The sequence below is a fragment of the Protopterus annectens genome, chromosome 2.part1, assembly GCF_019279795.1.
Source record: "Protopterus annectens isolate FY-2018-M chromosome 2.part1, PAN1.0, whole genome shotgun sequence".
Taxonomy (NCBI): domain Eukaryota; kingdom Metazoa; phylum Chordata; order Ceratodontiformes; family Protopteridae; genus Protopterus; species Protopterus annectens.
Genome location: NC_056729.1, coordinates 659017799 through 659035007, shown reverse-complemented (window position 1 = coordinate 659035007; position 17209 = coordinate 659017799). Strand labels below are relative to the sequence as shown.

The following is a 17209-nucleotide window of genomic DNA, read 5'->3' as shown; positions in this document are numbered from 1 at the left end:
TCACAGAAACTAACCATTCTAACATAATCACATTAAAGCAAGACTAAACACAATGTTATAATGACATGGTCACTTTTTAACTGGCCAGACATTAAATGAATCTTGATCTCCTGTGGCTTAATTAAGACACTCTGACCCTTTGACATAAGCTGTAACAATACTGAAGAAAAATCCAGATAGATTACATTGACTCTGTGTTGTAATGGCAATCTCATTTGTCGTCTTTGTAGATACAAATCTTTTATTCCCCATGGGGCTTTATTCTTGTAGCCCATACACTAAAAATAGAAGCTGTACAACCAGGAAATGAAGGAAGCTTTGTGAACAGCCAAAATAGTATCTGGCAAAATACAACTATTTCAGATAATACTTCAGTAAGACTTACTTAAATTGTGTAAAGCTCTCCTGTTGTTAGTTTGTGAATTAACAGTTTCTGTTCACTGTTTTTCCAACTTTTTATGTGACTACCATTTTATGGAACGGTGCTTCTGTGTCACCTGTGTGTTTTTCTTTGCTCAAGTTCACGTAGCATTATGTCTGGCGGTTAGTGCGGAGGCTTAAGACTATTAACTGTTAGTGTGGTGCTTTGTTTAACACGGCGTACAGGGTTTCATTTCTTCTACCTCCATTTCCCTTATGTGAGACCCTAACAAGTCACTTAACCAGGTGGCCACTGAAAAGGTGTGAATGTATCCAGTAGGGTTGTCTTGTAGTGAAATGTAACAAAACAAATATTCTGTCTGTATATACATTGCTCTTTTACATAATGCATAGTAATTGATTGCTCCTAAATGTTCATTAAAAAACAACTACCCCACTTACAGCTCATACACAATTAGGCTTTAAAAGGTCACAAATTAATGTTCCTTAAATATATGTTCCTATACCTTCCAGCCCTACTTAATTTTTATGGACATTTTCTTTTGCCTCATAATGTTGATCTGGTCTCAATGATACTTTGAAAAAAGTGGATTATAATCAGCAAATAATGATATTCGTCACATTTACGGACTTCTTTTTTTAAGAATATTCATGTTGATTTATTTTCTTGGGGGTCTTTAATACATAGGTTCATTGTCCCCAAACGTTTTGGCTTTGCCTTTGAGTCTGGCACTATGCAGTGGATGTGCAAAGAATTATCTCGCATATTCTTGTTTGGCTTAAAGGGAGCTTCTTTCAACAAGTAGTAACAAAAAAAAAAAAAATAAAGCTAACAAGAAAAACATTCTGGTGACCGAGATTAAAAAGTTAATTAGTGAATCTATTTCACAAATATGTGAGAAACCCAAAGGTGACTTAAATTATTTTTCTCGTTATTTAGTAGGGATCAGCAATAAACCTTGTTTTATTAAAATACTTTTCCGGTTTCAGGATGGGACTCTAATGGAAAAAAAAGTGCTAATCCACCTTTTACTGCAATGACGTCTTGTGCATGTCTGTAGCTCATCACAACACCAGTGACCTGCCTAGCTTTTCCTCCCTTTCCACCATTCTCTAAACTGCATGCTTTTTATGTTGTTTTCTGCCTATTGTTCCGGAAAGTGATGCAGAAGCAGCTCCCTATATAAGAACCAGCCAGAGTTTGCTAGATATGCACACCTTCTGAGTCAACGGCTGCAGAGCCCACATCAGCACCTTCAACTTGCAGTTGGTTATCAGCATCTTCATCACTACCACAAGCAAAGTAAGTAGTGCAGTTTCCTGTCAGTTTCTTTCTGTGTTCGTAAGTTGACAGATGCAGATGGCTGAGCTTGATAAGTGCGTGAATGTGTCTCAGTCTCTCCTCCCTGTGTTTGAGGCAGAAAGGTACCCGTTTTACGCAGCTTGGTGAATGCTGACAGCAGTTGAATTGAGTCAGAGGCAGTCTACCCCCAGAAAAGTGAGGCAGTCACAGCAGAAGTTTTGAGCTCACAGCGCGCTTCACCAGAGACGTTTACAGACTTCATTGACAAGTTTGGGTGGGTGGTTGGGTAGGGAACACAGGCATCACGTATTTTGTCCTCAGGTTATCTCTTGTACAGAAGGAAGGCTCACTGTTAATGCATATGACTGTTTACCGGCATAGTATAGCATTACGCAGTTATTGCACGCGCTACGGAGCTTATACCGCTCAACTGCCCCAGATTTTGGCTCAGAGTTTATTTTTGTGATGGTGCCGTCGCAGCTCGTTAACATTTTTACAACGTCTGCATTACTGTACAGATTCTGTCTAACCAAATTAGACTCCAAAGCTCCGTAACTAATCTGTATCACCAAAGTTGGGAGAGGTAACAGGTTCTTTAGTTGTCTGCTCACATGATAGGAAGTTTTCAGATGCCCGAGATCTAAAAGAAAGATAGCCGGGGTTAATGAGTGAAGTGGTACTTCAGCCAGATACATGGGAAGTAGGGTTGCCACCTTTTCAAATGGCCAAAGTGGGACATTTTCAAGACACACATCAGATTGTACAGGCCGACACATACCCACGGTCAGTACAAAGGATAGAACTTAACTTTTTTGCCTAAATAAAAGCTTATTCTTGTAGCATTTTAGTTGCTTATTCGATGTTTTGTAACATTTAGGTATTTTAGATACAGAATAACTGTTTTATGCAACTATTACATAAAATATGGGGCATAATTATGTCCTACAATCTCAGGACATTTGCCATTTTTAATATTTTCTGTCAGGACACAACTGCCCAAAGAGGGACTGTCCCTCCCAAAGTGGGACAGGTGGTAACCCTAATGGGAAGGTCTCAACTTTTATTAGGAAGTTGTAACCGATGTCAGTAGACAAAAAAAGGAGCAGCGGCTTAGATTTAAAATTGTGAAAAGTACAGTGCTGATGATGAAGCAAAAGGTTTTCCAAATAGACGGTATTATTAGAGTGCTTTCGTTTTTCGACAGAAGAAGATGCTTCTTCACACGTTTCAGTTCGTTTAATTCGTTTAGCACTTTACTAGTTTGAACTTGTGCCCGGCATTTTGGCCACTCCGAGAAAGGTACAAAAAAGGTCGGTATGTGTAATGAGCAAGGGACCAGTGAATCAATGAATCACTGTAGTGTTAACTTCTTTGCTGAAGAATCAATGGGGAACTTGTCCAACAAAGGCTCAAAATCACGGAGATTTTTTTTTTAATTATTCCAGTTCACTTCATTTTTTTTAAAAAAAGCGTTTGGTTCAAGATACGTTTTCTAAACAATAAAGTATAAAATGCGAGTGTCTATCTTATTCACTGGCTGTAATTGTCAGCAATTTACCAAAAAATCTATCTGAGGCACAATTAGGGGCTTTTTTGCATACTCAGGGATACTGAGCGGGGTTAATGGAAATGCCCGTTTTATTCATAATAATTTTGAGACTGTAACGAGGGTTATTGTTTATGTATACTTCATTACGCTCCGATGTCTGGAGAAACACAGACCAGTTAAGCACTAGTATACAGCGCGAGACCCGACCTTAACAAACGTTAAGCACCCCCTGCTGCAGTTGTTAAGGTCGGGTTCACACGAGGCAGTATTTGCCAGCACTACTGACTTAACAAACAACAGCTGGAGAACAAAAACAGATTTGTTTGTGCCTGCTGTCTGTGACGGTAATGTGTCTCACGGGTGTAGCCAGGCATACTCTTTGTACTCTACTGAATGTCTTTAACAACATATGCAATAGCTACTGTAATAAAACAATATTGTTAATAGTTTTAGAGGGAACGGCTGAAAATGTTATTTACATTTATTAAGTGCTTGGGGGTCAGCACTTTTAGAGATGTGTCCGTTTTTTAGTGCCAGGTGTCCAAAGGGGGTAGTAGCACTAAAGTTTGAGAGTACAAAATAGAATTTGCTTGCTACACCCGTTTCCTCTGACGTATAAACTTGTAACATTACTAGAATAACAATATTTGTTTCAGCATGCATTTTCTTAAGCATACAAAGTCTGAAAATGAAATGTATGTAGGGTTGCCACCTTTTCAAATGGCCAAAGTGGGACATTTTCGGGGCACACGTCAGATTTTACAGGCCGACACATACCCACGGTCAGTACAAAGGATAGAACATTACTTTTTTGCCTAAATAAAAGTTTATTCTTGTAGCAGTTTAGTTGCTTATTCTGATTCTTGTAATATTTAGGTATTTTAGATACAGAAATAACTATTTTATGCAACTATTACATAAAATATGGGACATAATTATGTCCTACAATCGCAGGACATTTGCCATTTTTAATATTTTTGGACAGGACACAGCTTCCCAAAGAGAGACTGTCCCTCACAAAGTGGGACAGGTGGTAACCCTAAATGTATGACGTTATTTAATGACTTCAATCCTCAGTAATTTGTCAGAAAATTACAGATTTTTATGAGGAACAGACCGAATATATGAGGCAAAAATGTGGCTATTTTGTGAAAATTTGGACAGTTGAGAAGCATGTGAGGTGAGTGCAAAGGTACTAGACTAACTTAGCTATCGTTAAGTGCTTTGTGGCTTTCAAAGCTGGTACAACACTTCACCCTTGTTTCTGTAAATGGTAGTACATAGAATAACCAGATAAAACTCCATGCACTACAAAGAATTATGATCGGCTTTGATCATAAACTTATCATGTGTTCTCAATCCGAATGCCATGATTCACCATGATTTTAGTAGGCTGTCACTTTTCAAAATCCAAAGTTGAACATTTTTACAGAAGTATGAGATTTTGTAGGACAAAACATGCCCACAATCTTTGCAAAGAATTATACGTTTTCTTTCTTTCTTTTTCTTTTTTTTTTTGCCTAAAAAAAAATAAGTTGATAGAATTTGAGCTGTTTCTTTTGTTTCGTATAGTATTATCATGTTTTAAACTACTTCATGTAAGTTAGAGAGGAAGGCTAGGGAATTATTATGATTATTATTATTATTAGTTGCTCTAACATCTCAGAACAGTTGCCATTTCTCATCACTCACACACACATATACACACACACACACACACACACACACACACACACACACACACACACAGTCTCTAAACAGGAACCATACTGCATAAAGAAGAACAGGTGTTAACCCTAGATATGGTTACAACCACAGCTGTCCCAAATTGTGTAACAGACAGTGTATGGACATTATTCCAATAGTAATCGCAAGATAGTTAGTTGATTCACATGGTGCGCAGTAGCATATGATTTTTCAGATTATGCCACATAACTTTAACTAGGATAGTTATGGCTATAAAAATTTGAAAGAAGTAAAATTCTGCATTGCCTGTTGTATGTTTTTCTAAGGCTCCAGACCCATTCCAGACCATGAAGATGTCTGGCTATAAAATGGTTTGGCTACTACAAATTTCTATCTGATCTGTTATTTATTTATTGAAAACCATTTGCGTTAAATTGGCTAGCAGGTAAGTCTTGCTCATTATTTCTTTAATTAAATACAACTGCAAAACTGACCAAATTGTCTTTGCACAGGAAACTAACTGCATGCAAACACATTTATGTACTGTGATTTACTTCATGAAAAAAGAAGATTATCTTGTGCCTTAGTGAAAAAAGAAGCAATTTTTTCCATTTCTTTTGAACTAATATTTTTTTCCCTAAGGAAAACTCAAAATCATAAACTTACTGACAGAGCTTAAACTTGAAATGCAAATTTGATTTGCCTTGGAATGGGTAAATATTTCTGACTAAATCTATCGTCTCTTGCAGAAATGTCCTTCAGAGTGGATCGCATGGTAACACATTTATTCATACCTCTTAACTTCTTTAATCAAGAATCAGAGACAAAGCCAACACATAATAGGAGCAAAGACTCAAAACCAGGGACATTAAAATATTACTATAATGCACTTAAAGATGTTTGCAGTACAACACGTTTTGCATCAGCATGCATTTTCTGAACAAAGTCATAATTCAAAACAATGATACTTCCAAGGCTGTAAAAATGAAAAAAAAAATATTTTTTCTTGTTCTTCTGCTCACCCAAAGTGGGAACAAGCACAGGCCACACACCCCTGAATTATATCGATATATATATATATATATATATGTATATATGTCTACATTTTTGATCATGGGTTCGTGGGTTCATAGGAGGTTTCTAGGCTAATGGCCTTAGGGCCTTAACAAGCCTAGCCATGTAATACCCTTGTTTCCTAGTTGACCATGGTTAGATCGTCATTGTCAGCAGAGCGAATCAGTGATTAGCACTGACTGCCCCTGTCCATGAGGGACATAGGTGCCACCCCCTTTTCAGACTGTCAAATTTTATATGATCTAGACCCCATGATGGACATTCTGAAATGTCAAACATGGGGCACTGCAGAACAATTTTGTACAGAGATCACATGCAGAGGGTATCAGGCAATTTGCCCTTTTCACCACTGTAGTTTGATCTCTGAGTTGGTATATATTATTAACAGGGGGTGTGTGAGGTGCAGAGGGAAAGCTTCCCCTATATGTTACTCCTTTTGTTTTTTGATGTTTCATATCAGCAGTCACATGGTCTCAGTCATATAATGTCTGATGTAGTGAAACTTCAATATAAAGTAGCTCCATATGTGTGTGTGTGTGTGTGTGTGTGTGTGTGTGTGTGTGTGTGCGTATCACTCTCTCTCTCTATATATATATATATATATATATATATATATATATACATATATATATATATATATATATATATATATATATATATATATATATATATATATATATATATATATATATATATATATATATATATATATATATATATATATATATATATATATATATATATATATATATATATATATATATATATATACATATATATATATATATATATATATAGAGAGAGAGAGAGAGAGAGGGATTGCTAACTTTGACATTGCACAAACTTATAGAAAAGGGAGAAACAAATGCAACACTCACCTTCTCATTTTTCTACAGACGTGTTTACAAGAAGCCAGTGACAACATTCTGAGTATTGATCAAGTGGATAATGGCAAACAGCTCCTCGCCTCAGTAGTCAGTCGCAAATCCCCCCAAATATCAAACATTGCACTTTAATTCACAAAACTCTGGTGGCCATTTGTCTAAAATTGGTGTTTTGTACAGTGGGCAAGTCACCCACTGACCCCGCAAACCTTCTTCTTACTTTATTAACTTATGAGGTCAACATTACTCAAGGTAAAGGCAAGTGTTTATTTTTATACAAAAAAATCAATGATTTCCATTCTTCTTACTTCAGTTAATTTGTGGAAAAAAATACCATTTGACAATACTCAGATCAGTATAAGTCAATCACTTGTGTTTTGCCAGAATAAGTGAAACTCCACTGGTGTGTGTGATAACTGTACTGCTAAATAATTGACACTATCTTTCCTACTGTTCTGTTTTCTCGAATTTCATGCACATGGAAAGATCAGGACATACATGCACTCGCATGTGCACATGCGTGCGCACATGCGCAAACACAGACACACACACACAATATATAAATATATATATATATATATATATATATATATTTATATATATATGTTTACTATGTGATCATAGCAATGTCAAATTGCTAAATCACGTGACCAGAAGGTCAAAAGATGAAAATGCCAATGCCCTCTTTTTCGAGCACCTGGACTTGCCCATGTTAATACTTGTTCCTGTATACATGCAGGTCAGGAGAGTCAATGTTCTACATTGTCTGAACAAGTGGTTGTCAGCATTCTCATGTTGCAACCTTCTGATCTTGTGAGTTAATGATTCAACATTGTAACACTCACTAAAACCATAGTAAAGCATATATATGTATACATAATCTCTGCTAAATTACCAGTATTTGTAAGCACTTTTTTATGGCAGGGCTTCTATTTCTTAAGCAGACTCTAAACAAGAACTTTAGAAAATGATAGGGGAATGGAATGCAAAAAAAACAAAGTCACATGGGCTGATATTGAGTACAGACAAGGCAGTGGGCATAGTAGCATAAATGGAAAATTAGAATAAGCTAAAAACTGAGATAGAAGTTAGATAGTGGTCTAGGTTGAATCTCAAGTGGCTCTAATTGTAGAAAAGGTCAAGCAAAACAGGCTGGGGTTATTTAATCCCATGTGCATGAAAGATAAACTAATTTCATAAAGCAGATCTAAGAAAAACAGGAAGAAGTAAGATGAGATGTGAGAATATAGCCAGGAGATAGATGGAATAGTTTGGCATTGATGGTCAAAGAAGGTAGGAAAGTGGCACTGAACTGAAAGAGGTGGTGACAGCTGATGCAACATCCTGCACCTATGTAAGAATGGGAAGAAGGGGACTGATGATGATGATGATGATGTTAAGGATAATGATATTGATGATGATGATGATGATGACACAGCTGCTGCTACTTCTGATGATGTGGAGATTCTGATTCACAGGTGATTCAATGACAATGAGCGATTGTCAGGCTCACTTTGCAAAAAATATACATATTTTGGTTCAGTAGTATTAAGACTGAAATGTACCTTAAAATCACATTGAAGATTGGGCATGCCTACTTCACAGCATGCACACATATATCTGCTGTCTATATCTGTTTAGAAAACGGGTGACCTGCAGATCACACACTGATTAGAGAATGAATATTCTCCAGCAGGGTGTTAATCTACGGGTAATGCCTGCTGAAAAACAAGTCCACCGCTTCATGGCAGCATATCAAGCTGCCATGGAGTTTGACTGAAAAAACCTAATGGCCGCAATTATTTTACACTCACACTTTGCTGCTTAGTGAGTGTAAAATAAGAAATAAAAAAAAATTAAAATTAAAAGCATGCGTGTGTATGTTTTTATGTCTTTGTGTGAGAGTGAGAGAAAGAGAGAGATTGAGCTATTATTTTATGCTCGCTAAGCAGGACATTTGATGTTAGGCAGTATAAAAAATAAATGAAACAGAAAAAATGTGAGTGTATGTGTGTTTATGTTTCTGTCTGTGTGTGCGAGTGAATGTGTACATAAATGCAGAAAAGACTCATAAACTTCACAAAAGTTCAGAAAAGCTAGAATAGCAGGGTTTCCATTAACATGCATCTTCTGAAGGGTATGAAGTCTGAAGCTCAAATGTCTGTCCTTATTTAATGGCTTTCAATTCACAGTGATTTACCAGAAACCTATAAATTTTATGAGGAACGGACCAAACATATAAGGCAAAAATCCGGACAGTTGAGAGGTATGCTCAATATATCTGGATAAGCCTAAAATAAATGGAGGACAAAGGCTCAAAATAGGAACATATTTTACTTGAATATTAGGATCTGTGTTAGCATGCATTTTCTGAAGCAGATGTACCTGTGAGAGAGACTGAGTGAGTGAGATCGACTATTGGCAGCAGCAGTAAATAGGTTTGCATACCTCTGGACCTTTCAGCTAAATAAATCTGGCTAAAGCCTACAATAAAGGCTCAAAAACAGGAACATATTTTAACTATTGCTCATAAAATTACAAACTTACTTAAAAAGAATTGTCTTAGCATGAATTTTCTGAAGAAAATAAAAGTCTGAAACTCAAATGCATGTCATTATTTAGTAATGTCAATCTCCAATGACTGGCAATAAACTAAGCATTTTAGGAGTAAGGAAGCCAAAAATAAAATAAATACCTAGATATTTTTTAATGTGTTATATTTGGATGTAAAATGCTTTTTCCAACACCATTAACTTATACTGCAGTAAGTTTGAAACATTAGGTGGAGGAACTATTTTACATCAAAATTATATAAAAAATAACATAGTAATAAAAATAAATTCATAAGTAAAACACAGCAATTTTACAGACAGCACATTCTCTAAGTACAATAATGCCATCCAGGGTGTGTGTTGTTGTGGAAATAATGCGCTTCCAGGGGTATAGATGCTCTCTGCCGCAAACGTCCCTGGGTGGGCATTATTTACACAGTAGTACATAATCTGTTGGGCATTATTGCTTGCTTATATAGATGTATCATATATTTAACTCTCTAGCTATCTATCTAGCTGGTACCTATTTTTGCACATAAAAGGATGTATATCTCTATTGGACGTTTTGCATATATCCTGCTGGCAAACTAACTGAATTAATGATACAATTAAATAGCTAAACAAGCATTTTCATTCTTACAAGTCAGTATTAGAGAAGAGTTGAGGACATTGATAAAGGTTGTACATCCCACTGTTGAACATACATTCCAAGTATATTGTTCAAGTGAATGCTGTAGTGAGATTAACTGTGCATCTGAAACTGAACAATCACAGCTTGTTATTGTTATTACAGCCAAGTCCTCTTACCCTTTTACAAAGTAGGGGATTTGATGCATCCCTCACTTTTATGTACCTTAACTTTGAAAGTAATGATTTTCTAGTGCAAAAGCCATTTCATTACATTATAATATTGCTGAAGCAATATCTAAGAATTGCTGTTAGTTTTCATTGTATTGCTTCGTACATCCAGGTTCTGTTTTGTTTACTTTTGATTCCCCATCTGTCTTATATTATTCTTCAGATATAAAGTGACAACTTGTCCTCATCTTTACGTGGTAATAACATAAGTAACATTTGTTGAACATGATCTGGGACAGAAGCAGTGTGTACATTTTGAAATAATGCAAGTCTTTTTCCACTACCAGAATTTCTAAAATTCTCTTCAATATCAAGTCTAATTTTTTGTGTTAGACTGCAACTTTATGGTTAGGTTTTGTGTGACAGAGTTTAATATTCAGGGATTTTTTTATAAGCAGCATTAATGTAAAATAAAAATGACATGCTAGCTTTCAAAAGTCAGGCTCTCCAGAGTTTGTAATAGTCTAAACATCAGGCCAATATCAATAACATTTAGGATTTCGGAGTTTAAGCCTTCTTTTTTTAAAATAAAAATCTCCGTCTATTGAATGTGATTACAACTGCTTCATGAAAGATAATGTATCCTATAAAAAGGAAAAGTCTGCATATGATTATTTCCCTTCTTTCCTTTCTTTTCTGGCTAAATGCCTTAGTTGATGGTGGTGTGACACATTTTTCCCTTTATTGCACATACAATAGTGTAAATAAACAATGTTATTATGATGGCATTATCACCAGAAATTAGTATCATTTTAATATGAGCAAAGTAGATTTATTATGCATTTCAACCAATCATATTTTACAAATGGGCATTTTTGTTTTACTTATAGTGAGAGCTCTTTTAATAATTATTAGCTAGAAATCACACTAAAAATGAATAGGCACAAAACCAGCATCACTAAGTTGTTTCTGATTTTCATAAACACCCTTGACTTTTTCTCAAAATCATGCATGTTTCCATACAGCTTATGATTCACTGGTTAAACAGTGAGAATCAGACACTAAAATGTAGTAAAATTCACTTATATATTTCTTATTCGTCATATGATGCATATTAAACAAGGACTTGTATTCTATTACCATTCACAGTAAATAGTGTCAGTATTTAAAACATTAAAACCTTGGCCCTGATTGCTTTTGATATTTGTGATCCAATAGATGAGTGGATGACAATTACGTACTTCATAATGGTGAGTTCTCATTACAGTTATTCTTACGTACTACTGTTTTTGATCTGACCCCCCACCTCCCCCCCCAAAAAAAAAGAGCATTAGCACTCTTCAAGAAAAAGCTTGATGATTGGATAGGAGATAGGAAATGCATCCCGGGGATCACTTTTGCGGCTCTGCTTGACAGGGGCACAGAAAAATAATTTCCTTGGGTGGCAAAAGCTAGGGTACCTTTTTGGCTAGGCTTATATAGGCCCTAGGGCCAATAGCCTAGTACCTACCTATGAACCTATTTATATGTAGAAGATGATGCAGTGACAGCTTTTGTTGGTGAACACAGTACTGCTGAAATGACAATCCAAGCTAGTTTTATAAATGGTTTGCAATTTCATTCAATATAGTATTACAGAGTGTTACTCCTCTCCCCCTAGGGCCTTCTGAATGAGTATTGTGTAGATCTGCACCCACATTCTTCCTTTATGATTTTATTTTGTTAGCTCATTTATTACAAGCAATTTTTCTGTATACTGTCTAAATGATTAGAAAGGCATACATTAACTTAACTGTATTTACATAGATAAACCACTATCTCACATAGATAACCGTGTATATGTATGTATGTATGCGTGTACATATTATGTATGCATTTTGTTTATTTATTTATGTAAGTATTTATTCTTTCTCTTTCAGATCAAGCCAAAGATGCTGAAGCCAGTTTGGAGGCATCTCTTTGTACTTTCTGCTGTGCTCATGATATATGGTACTGGAGTTCACAGCCAGTGCTGGGAAACAAGCAAATGTAGAGACTTGTCCACAGAAAGTAATCTCCTGGTGAGTTGTTCACTGGCACTCAGAAGGCATCCGGCATTTTACAGAGAACTCATCTGAAAGAGACAGAGCTAGTGTTAGCAGTAATACATAAATTACTGCATAATTACCTGATTTGGTACTTTACAATACACTTTAGGATATTCATCTTTGCTCGGACATGTTTGCATGCCTCAAGCAAAATCCTGGTATATTCCTAAAATGTGTTACACTTTTGTCATTATGTTATGCATACACATGTAAGAGTATGCCATTAATAGCTGGCAGTTCTTTCTATTACATTGGGACAAAATTTGTCGATGCTGAAACATTTGTCTACACAAATGATCAACAAAGAAGCTCCCTGAATCTGAACAGATCACAGAAGAAAAAAACATGCAGCTTCTTTTAGTGATTGCTGAAACAAAAACACATCTCCATATTCCCTGAACACAAAAACACGTTACACAAATGTAACACAAAATAAAACATGCATGTTAGAGGCTCACTGACACCCATCAGCATAGGGAATCTGTCCTACACCCTCATACTTATAAATGCTAACTCCACAGAAACACAACAACCAAGGAGATGCAACCACACAAAAGGTGCTGTAGTCGACAAAAGAAGGTTAGACTGTATCAGTATTAAACTAATAGTAGTGTTGATGAATTGTGAAAATTTACACTGGTCAACAAAAGAAGCAGTCAATATCATTCCTCATATATGTATATATATATATATATATATATATATATATATATATATATGCATCTCTCACACACACACACACACTATGGTAGCAATGTGCGTCAGTTTACTTATCTGATTAAAAATTAATAAGTTAAACTAAAATATGTGCTGTATCATTATAACATATCTGTATGTAAACCCCACTGCTCATATGAGAGAGTAATAAATAGCCTAAGTCCTGCTGGAGGAAATACGTATCTTCAGGTAGTAAGCTACTATTATGAGTCTACGAGTAGTTGTTTAACTAGGCTAGGTTTAACATTAACTAGGCAAGCACAAATGACCAACACTTCAACCTTATGGAAAAAAGAATATTGTTATTTTTTTCTTTTTGTATGAGTACTAACACCTATAATCCCTTATTTATATATACCAATTCCACGTTACACATCGATTGGGAAAAGAAAATTTAAGAATAAGTGATTGTATAATAGTATGAGTAAATCAAATTACTGTGAAACAAATAAGAGAATGGGGTGGTGCAGTGGTTAAGTACTTAACATTTCCTCCTTATATGTTTCTTTGTGATGCCTGCATTATCCAGGGTTTCAGCTTTCCTCCTTAATCCCAAAGTCATGCAGATAAGTGAACTGGCATTATTGTAATTTGTTCATAAAAGTGAAGAGTGATTTGTGTATGATTGTCTGCAGTTGTCTGTGTATTTTTGTCTGTGTGTCTGCCTGTATCTGTCCACAAGTCTGTGAATCTGATACAGTGTGTGTGTGTGTGTGTGTGTGTGTGTGTGTGTGTGTGTGTCAGCATGTACCTTTGTGCATATGTATGTGGGGGGGGTTGAGCACATGTGCAGATACATGTGTGTCTATGTGTATCAATGTGTGCATTTATGTATGTTTGTGTGTGTGTGTGTGTGTGTGTGTGTGTGTGTGTGTGTGTGTGTGTGTGTGTGTGTGTGTGTGTGTGTGTAGGTTCATTTATTGAGGTTGATATTAAATCTTTAAAACACATTTCTGAGACCAAAGCCTGGATTAAAGTTACACATTGCAGTTTAATTTTTCAATAGACATCTTTGAATGCAAACACATTCACCACAAATGTTTCTATACTCATGGACATTTCTCCATCAAAAATATTGGTTTATATGTAAGTACATATGTTTTAAGTGAATATTTTGCAGTTTACTGCTATAAGTATTTTATACGCTGTAAATTAATATAATGTAATGCTTTTGTACTGTTCCTTCGAATAAACTAGCAACATTCCCCAGGATCCTAGGATCTACTTAAGTGGATGTATACTTGCATTCTGTATTTCAAAGTACAATGCCAGAAAAAAGTCTAAGTACATGTATATTAACTGGCTTTGATAGATATTTGTTTTATCTAACATCTTTTGTGTAGTTTTACAAAACATAAAACCTGTCGAAGGACAGTTTAGTAGCACAATAGCTAGTGATGCTGTTTCATAGTATGTGGGTCAGTTCTTGGTGAGAGTGCATTCTATGTAGAGTTTGCCTGTCTGTGGGTTTTTGCCAGTGCTCTACTTTCTCCCATGTACCGAACATGTGCTGTGAGTTGGCATTTTACCAAACTTCCCACAGGTGTGCATTCAGTGTGTGTGTGTGTGTGTGTGTTTGTGTGTGTGTGTGTGTGTGTGTGTGTGTGTGTGTGTGTGTGTGTGTGTGTGTGTGTGTGTGTGCGTGTGTGTGTTCAACTAGGTTAATGCCATTAGAATGAGATGGTATGATGTTCATGAGCTGAGTGCCAGTGTAGCCTTAATTCTCCCTGTAATCCTGCAATTGATTAAAGAAAAAAAACAATGAAGAATAAGAACTACGTACATAGATGTAGAGACACTGCCATCAGAGAAGGGCAAGTGACTCATCTAGTCTGGTGTACATGCAATTGTTCATTCAATTGCATGAATCTCTTTATAGATTTATGGCACCTTCTCTAGTTAAAAAAGCTATGTACATAGATGCAGAAACACTGTCATCAGCAAGGGCATACTCTTCATCTGGTCTGCCATATATATAATTGTTTACTCAATTATATTTTCCTGTTTGAAGATTTATTGTACCATAAAATGAGTCTGAATTGGTTTGTAAGTCATTTGAAGATTACTTTTCTCTGTTGCCAACTAATTTTATTCATTGTGTTCACATTTAATAGGAATGCATCAAGTCTTGCAAATCTGATCTTTCAGCTGAATCTCCAGTTTATCCTGGCAATGGACACATGCAGCCATTGTCAGAAGATATTCGCAAATATATGATGACTCACTTTCGATGGGACAAGTTTGGCAGGCGAAACAATGAAACAGGTAATAAGCGAGAAGATGGGTACAAAACTCCTTTACTCAGCATCATTCCTGCTTTGGAATCTCATAATAACCTTGACATGGAAGAGGATTCTTTATCGAGGCAAGATGACAGGCGATCTTACTCCATGGAGCACTTCCGTTGGGGTAAACCAGTAGGCAAAAAGAGGAGACCAATCAAGGTATACCCAAATGGCATGGAGGATGAATCAGCTGAAAGCTACTCCCCTGACCTCAGACGTGACATGCCTATGGAATTTGATTACCCTGAACCTAGTTCTGAGGAGAAGTCAGAAGAGAATGACATTATGAATCTTCTAGAGAAAAAGGACAGAAACTACAGGATGCAGCATTTCCGCTGGAACAGCCCACCTAAAGATAAACGTTATGGTGGATTCATGAAATCTTGGGATGAGAGAAGTCAGAAACCCTTAATGACACTTTTCAAGAATGTTATGATTAAAGATGCTTATGAGAAGAAAGGACAGTAGAAAGAAGAATATACGTACAACATCTATATGATAAATATAGCTGATAGTCTGTTAAACATTTCATATACTTAATGATTCATTATAACTTAAGTATGGGTGCTCTGGGTGACATTTTCTCACAGGGCTTCTTTCTAAGTGTATAATAAATAAAATAAAAAAAAATAAAATAAAAATCATGAAGTGTATATAATGGGAAATGCTTCAACGAGTTAATATTTAGTTATGATCGATTGCCACAGAGATATTTTCATATTTTCTCAGCTGTAAAAATGTAAATTACTAATATATTTAAAAAGGCAAAAGAAATATACGCTTTTTTTGCAAGCAATGGAATGCAGTTGTCTTTGGGTATTATTTTTGTTTTCAATGTTCCAAAAGGCATGGTTTTATTGCCCTCAATTCATAAATATGTTAGAGGTCTTAAAAATTTGTAACATATACGTAGCTTAGCTAACACACTGAGTATCATTTTCACAGAAGTGTTGTGAACAGTTAAGTCAGTAATGTATAAAAACAGGAATAGGTATTCCTGCTCCAGAATTCCTTGCTTCCTTCTGTATCCATTTCATCCTAACAATTTTGCAAGTATCCATGTAGCTTAAAAAAAAATCTTCCACCACTATACTTATAAAACATGATTGCATACGTAAATGCATTTTTTTGCATGTATAATCTAAAAGGAAGCATTCCATGCTTTATCATTACTGAACTGAAATCACGACTACATACTTAAATGCATTGTTTTGCATGTATAATCTAAAAGGAAGTGTTCCATGCTTTATCATTGCTGAACTGAAAACATGACTACATACTTAAATGCATTTTTTCGCATGTATAATCTACAAGGAAGCGTTCCATGCTTTATCATAACTGGACTGGCTGTTGCTGATCAGGTCGACTACAAAGGGTAGAAACTCCTGCAACAGCATTTCTAATTTATTGTCATGTTTAAAAGATGTTATGACATACTAGGTAGTGGCAAACTTGTCCACAGTATGCTGGCAATGACAACATATGGGTCAGTAAAACAAATTAGACCCAAAGGATAGTTGTACATTTCATACACACTACTCATATAAATTCAACCATCCAGGGGAGTAGCAAGCAAATTCTATTTTGTACTCTCAGGCTCTTAGCTCTAAACCCTTGGACACCAGGCACTTAAAAATGGATACATCTCTCAAAGTGCTAACCCACCAACACTTAATAAATGTAAATAACATTTTCAGCTGTTTCCCCTAAAACTATTAAAATATTGTTTTAGTTTAGCAGTAATGCATCTGTTGTTATTGTTGTGTCTTTCGGCTTTTCCCGGTTAGGGGTCACCACAGCGGAACTCCGGTCCGCTAATGATTGGCAGTAGATTTTTACATGTCGAGTTGCCAGCCCTGATGCACAACCTTCAACGAAGGTACGCCCATTCAT

At 35.9% G+C, this 17209-nt stretch overlaps 1 protein-coding gene across 1 annotated transcript; it reads left to right on the top strand.

Annotated features, from left to right (window-relative positions):
* Positions 1-1577: 1577 nt before the first annotated feature.
* Positions 1578-16117, top strand: POMC (proopiomelanocortin). The gene is made up of 3 exons (XM_044062397.1): positions 1578-1684; positions 12147-12287; positions 15146-16117. The coding sequence occupies exons 2-3, from the start codon at positions 12159-12161 to the stop codon at positions 15782-15784; spliced, it is 768 nt and encodes a 255-aa protein (XP_043918332.1). The 5' UTR covers positions 1578-1684; positions 12147-12158; the 3' UTR covers positions 15785-16117.
* Positions 16118-17209: the final 1092 nt, after the last annotated feature.

Coding starts and splice junctions, on each gene's coding strand:
- POMC (XM_044062397.1), top strand. CDS start 12,159: ATGCTGAAGCCAGTTTGGAGGCATCTCTTTGTACTTTCTGCTGTGCTC. Junction 12,288..15,145: donor CCACAGAAAGTAATCTCCTG/GTGAGTTGTTCA, acceptor CACATTTAATAG/GAATGCATCAAGTCTTGCAA.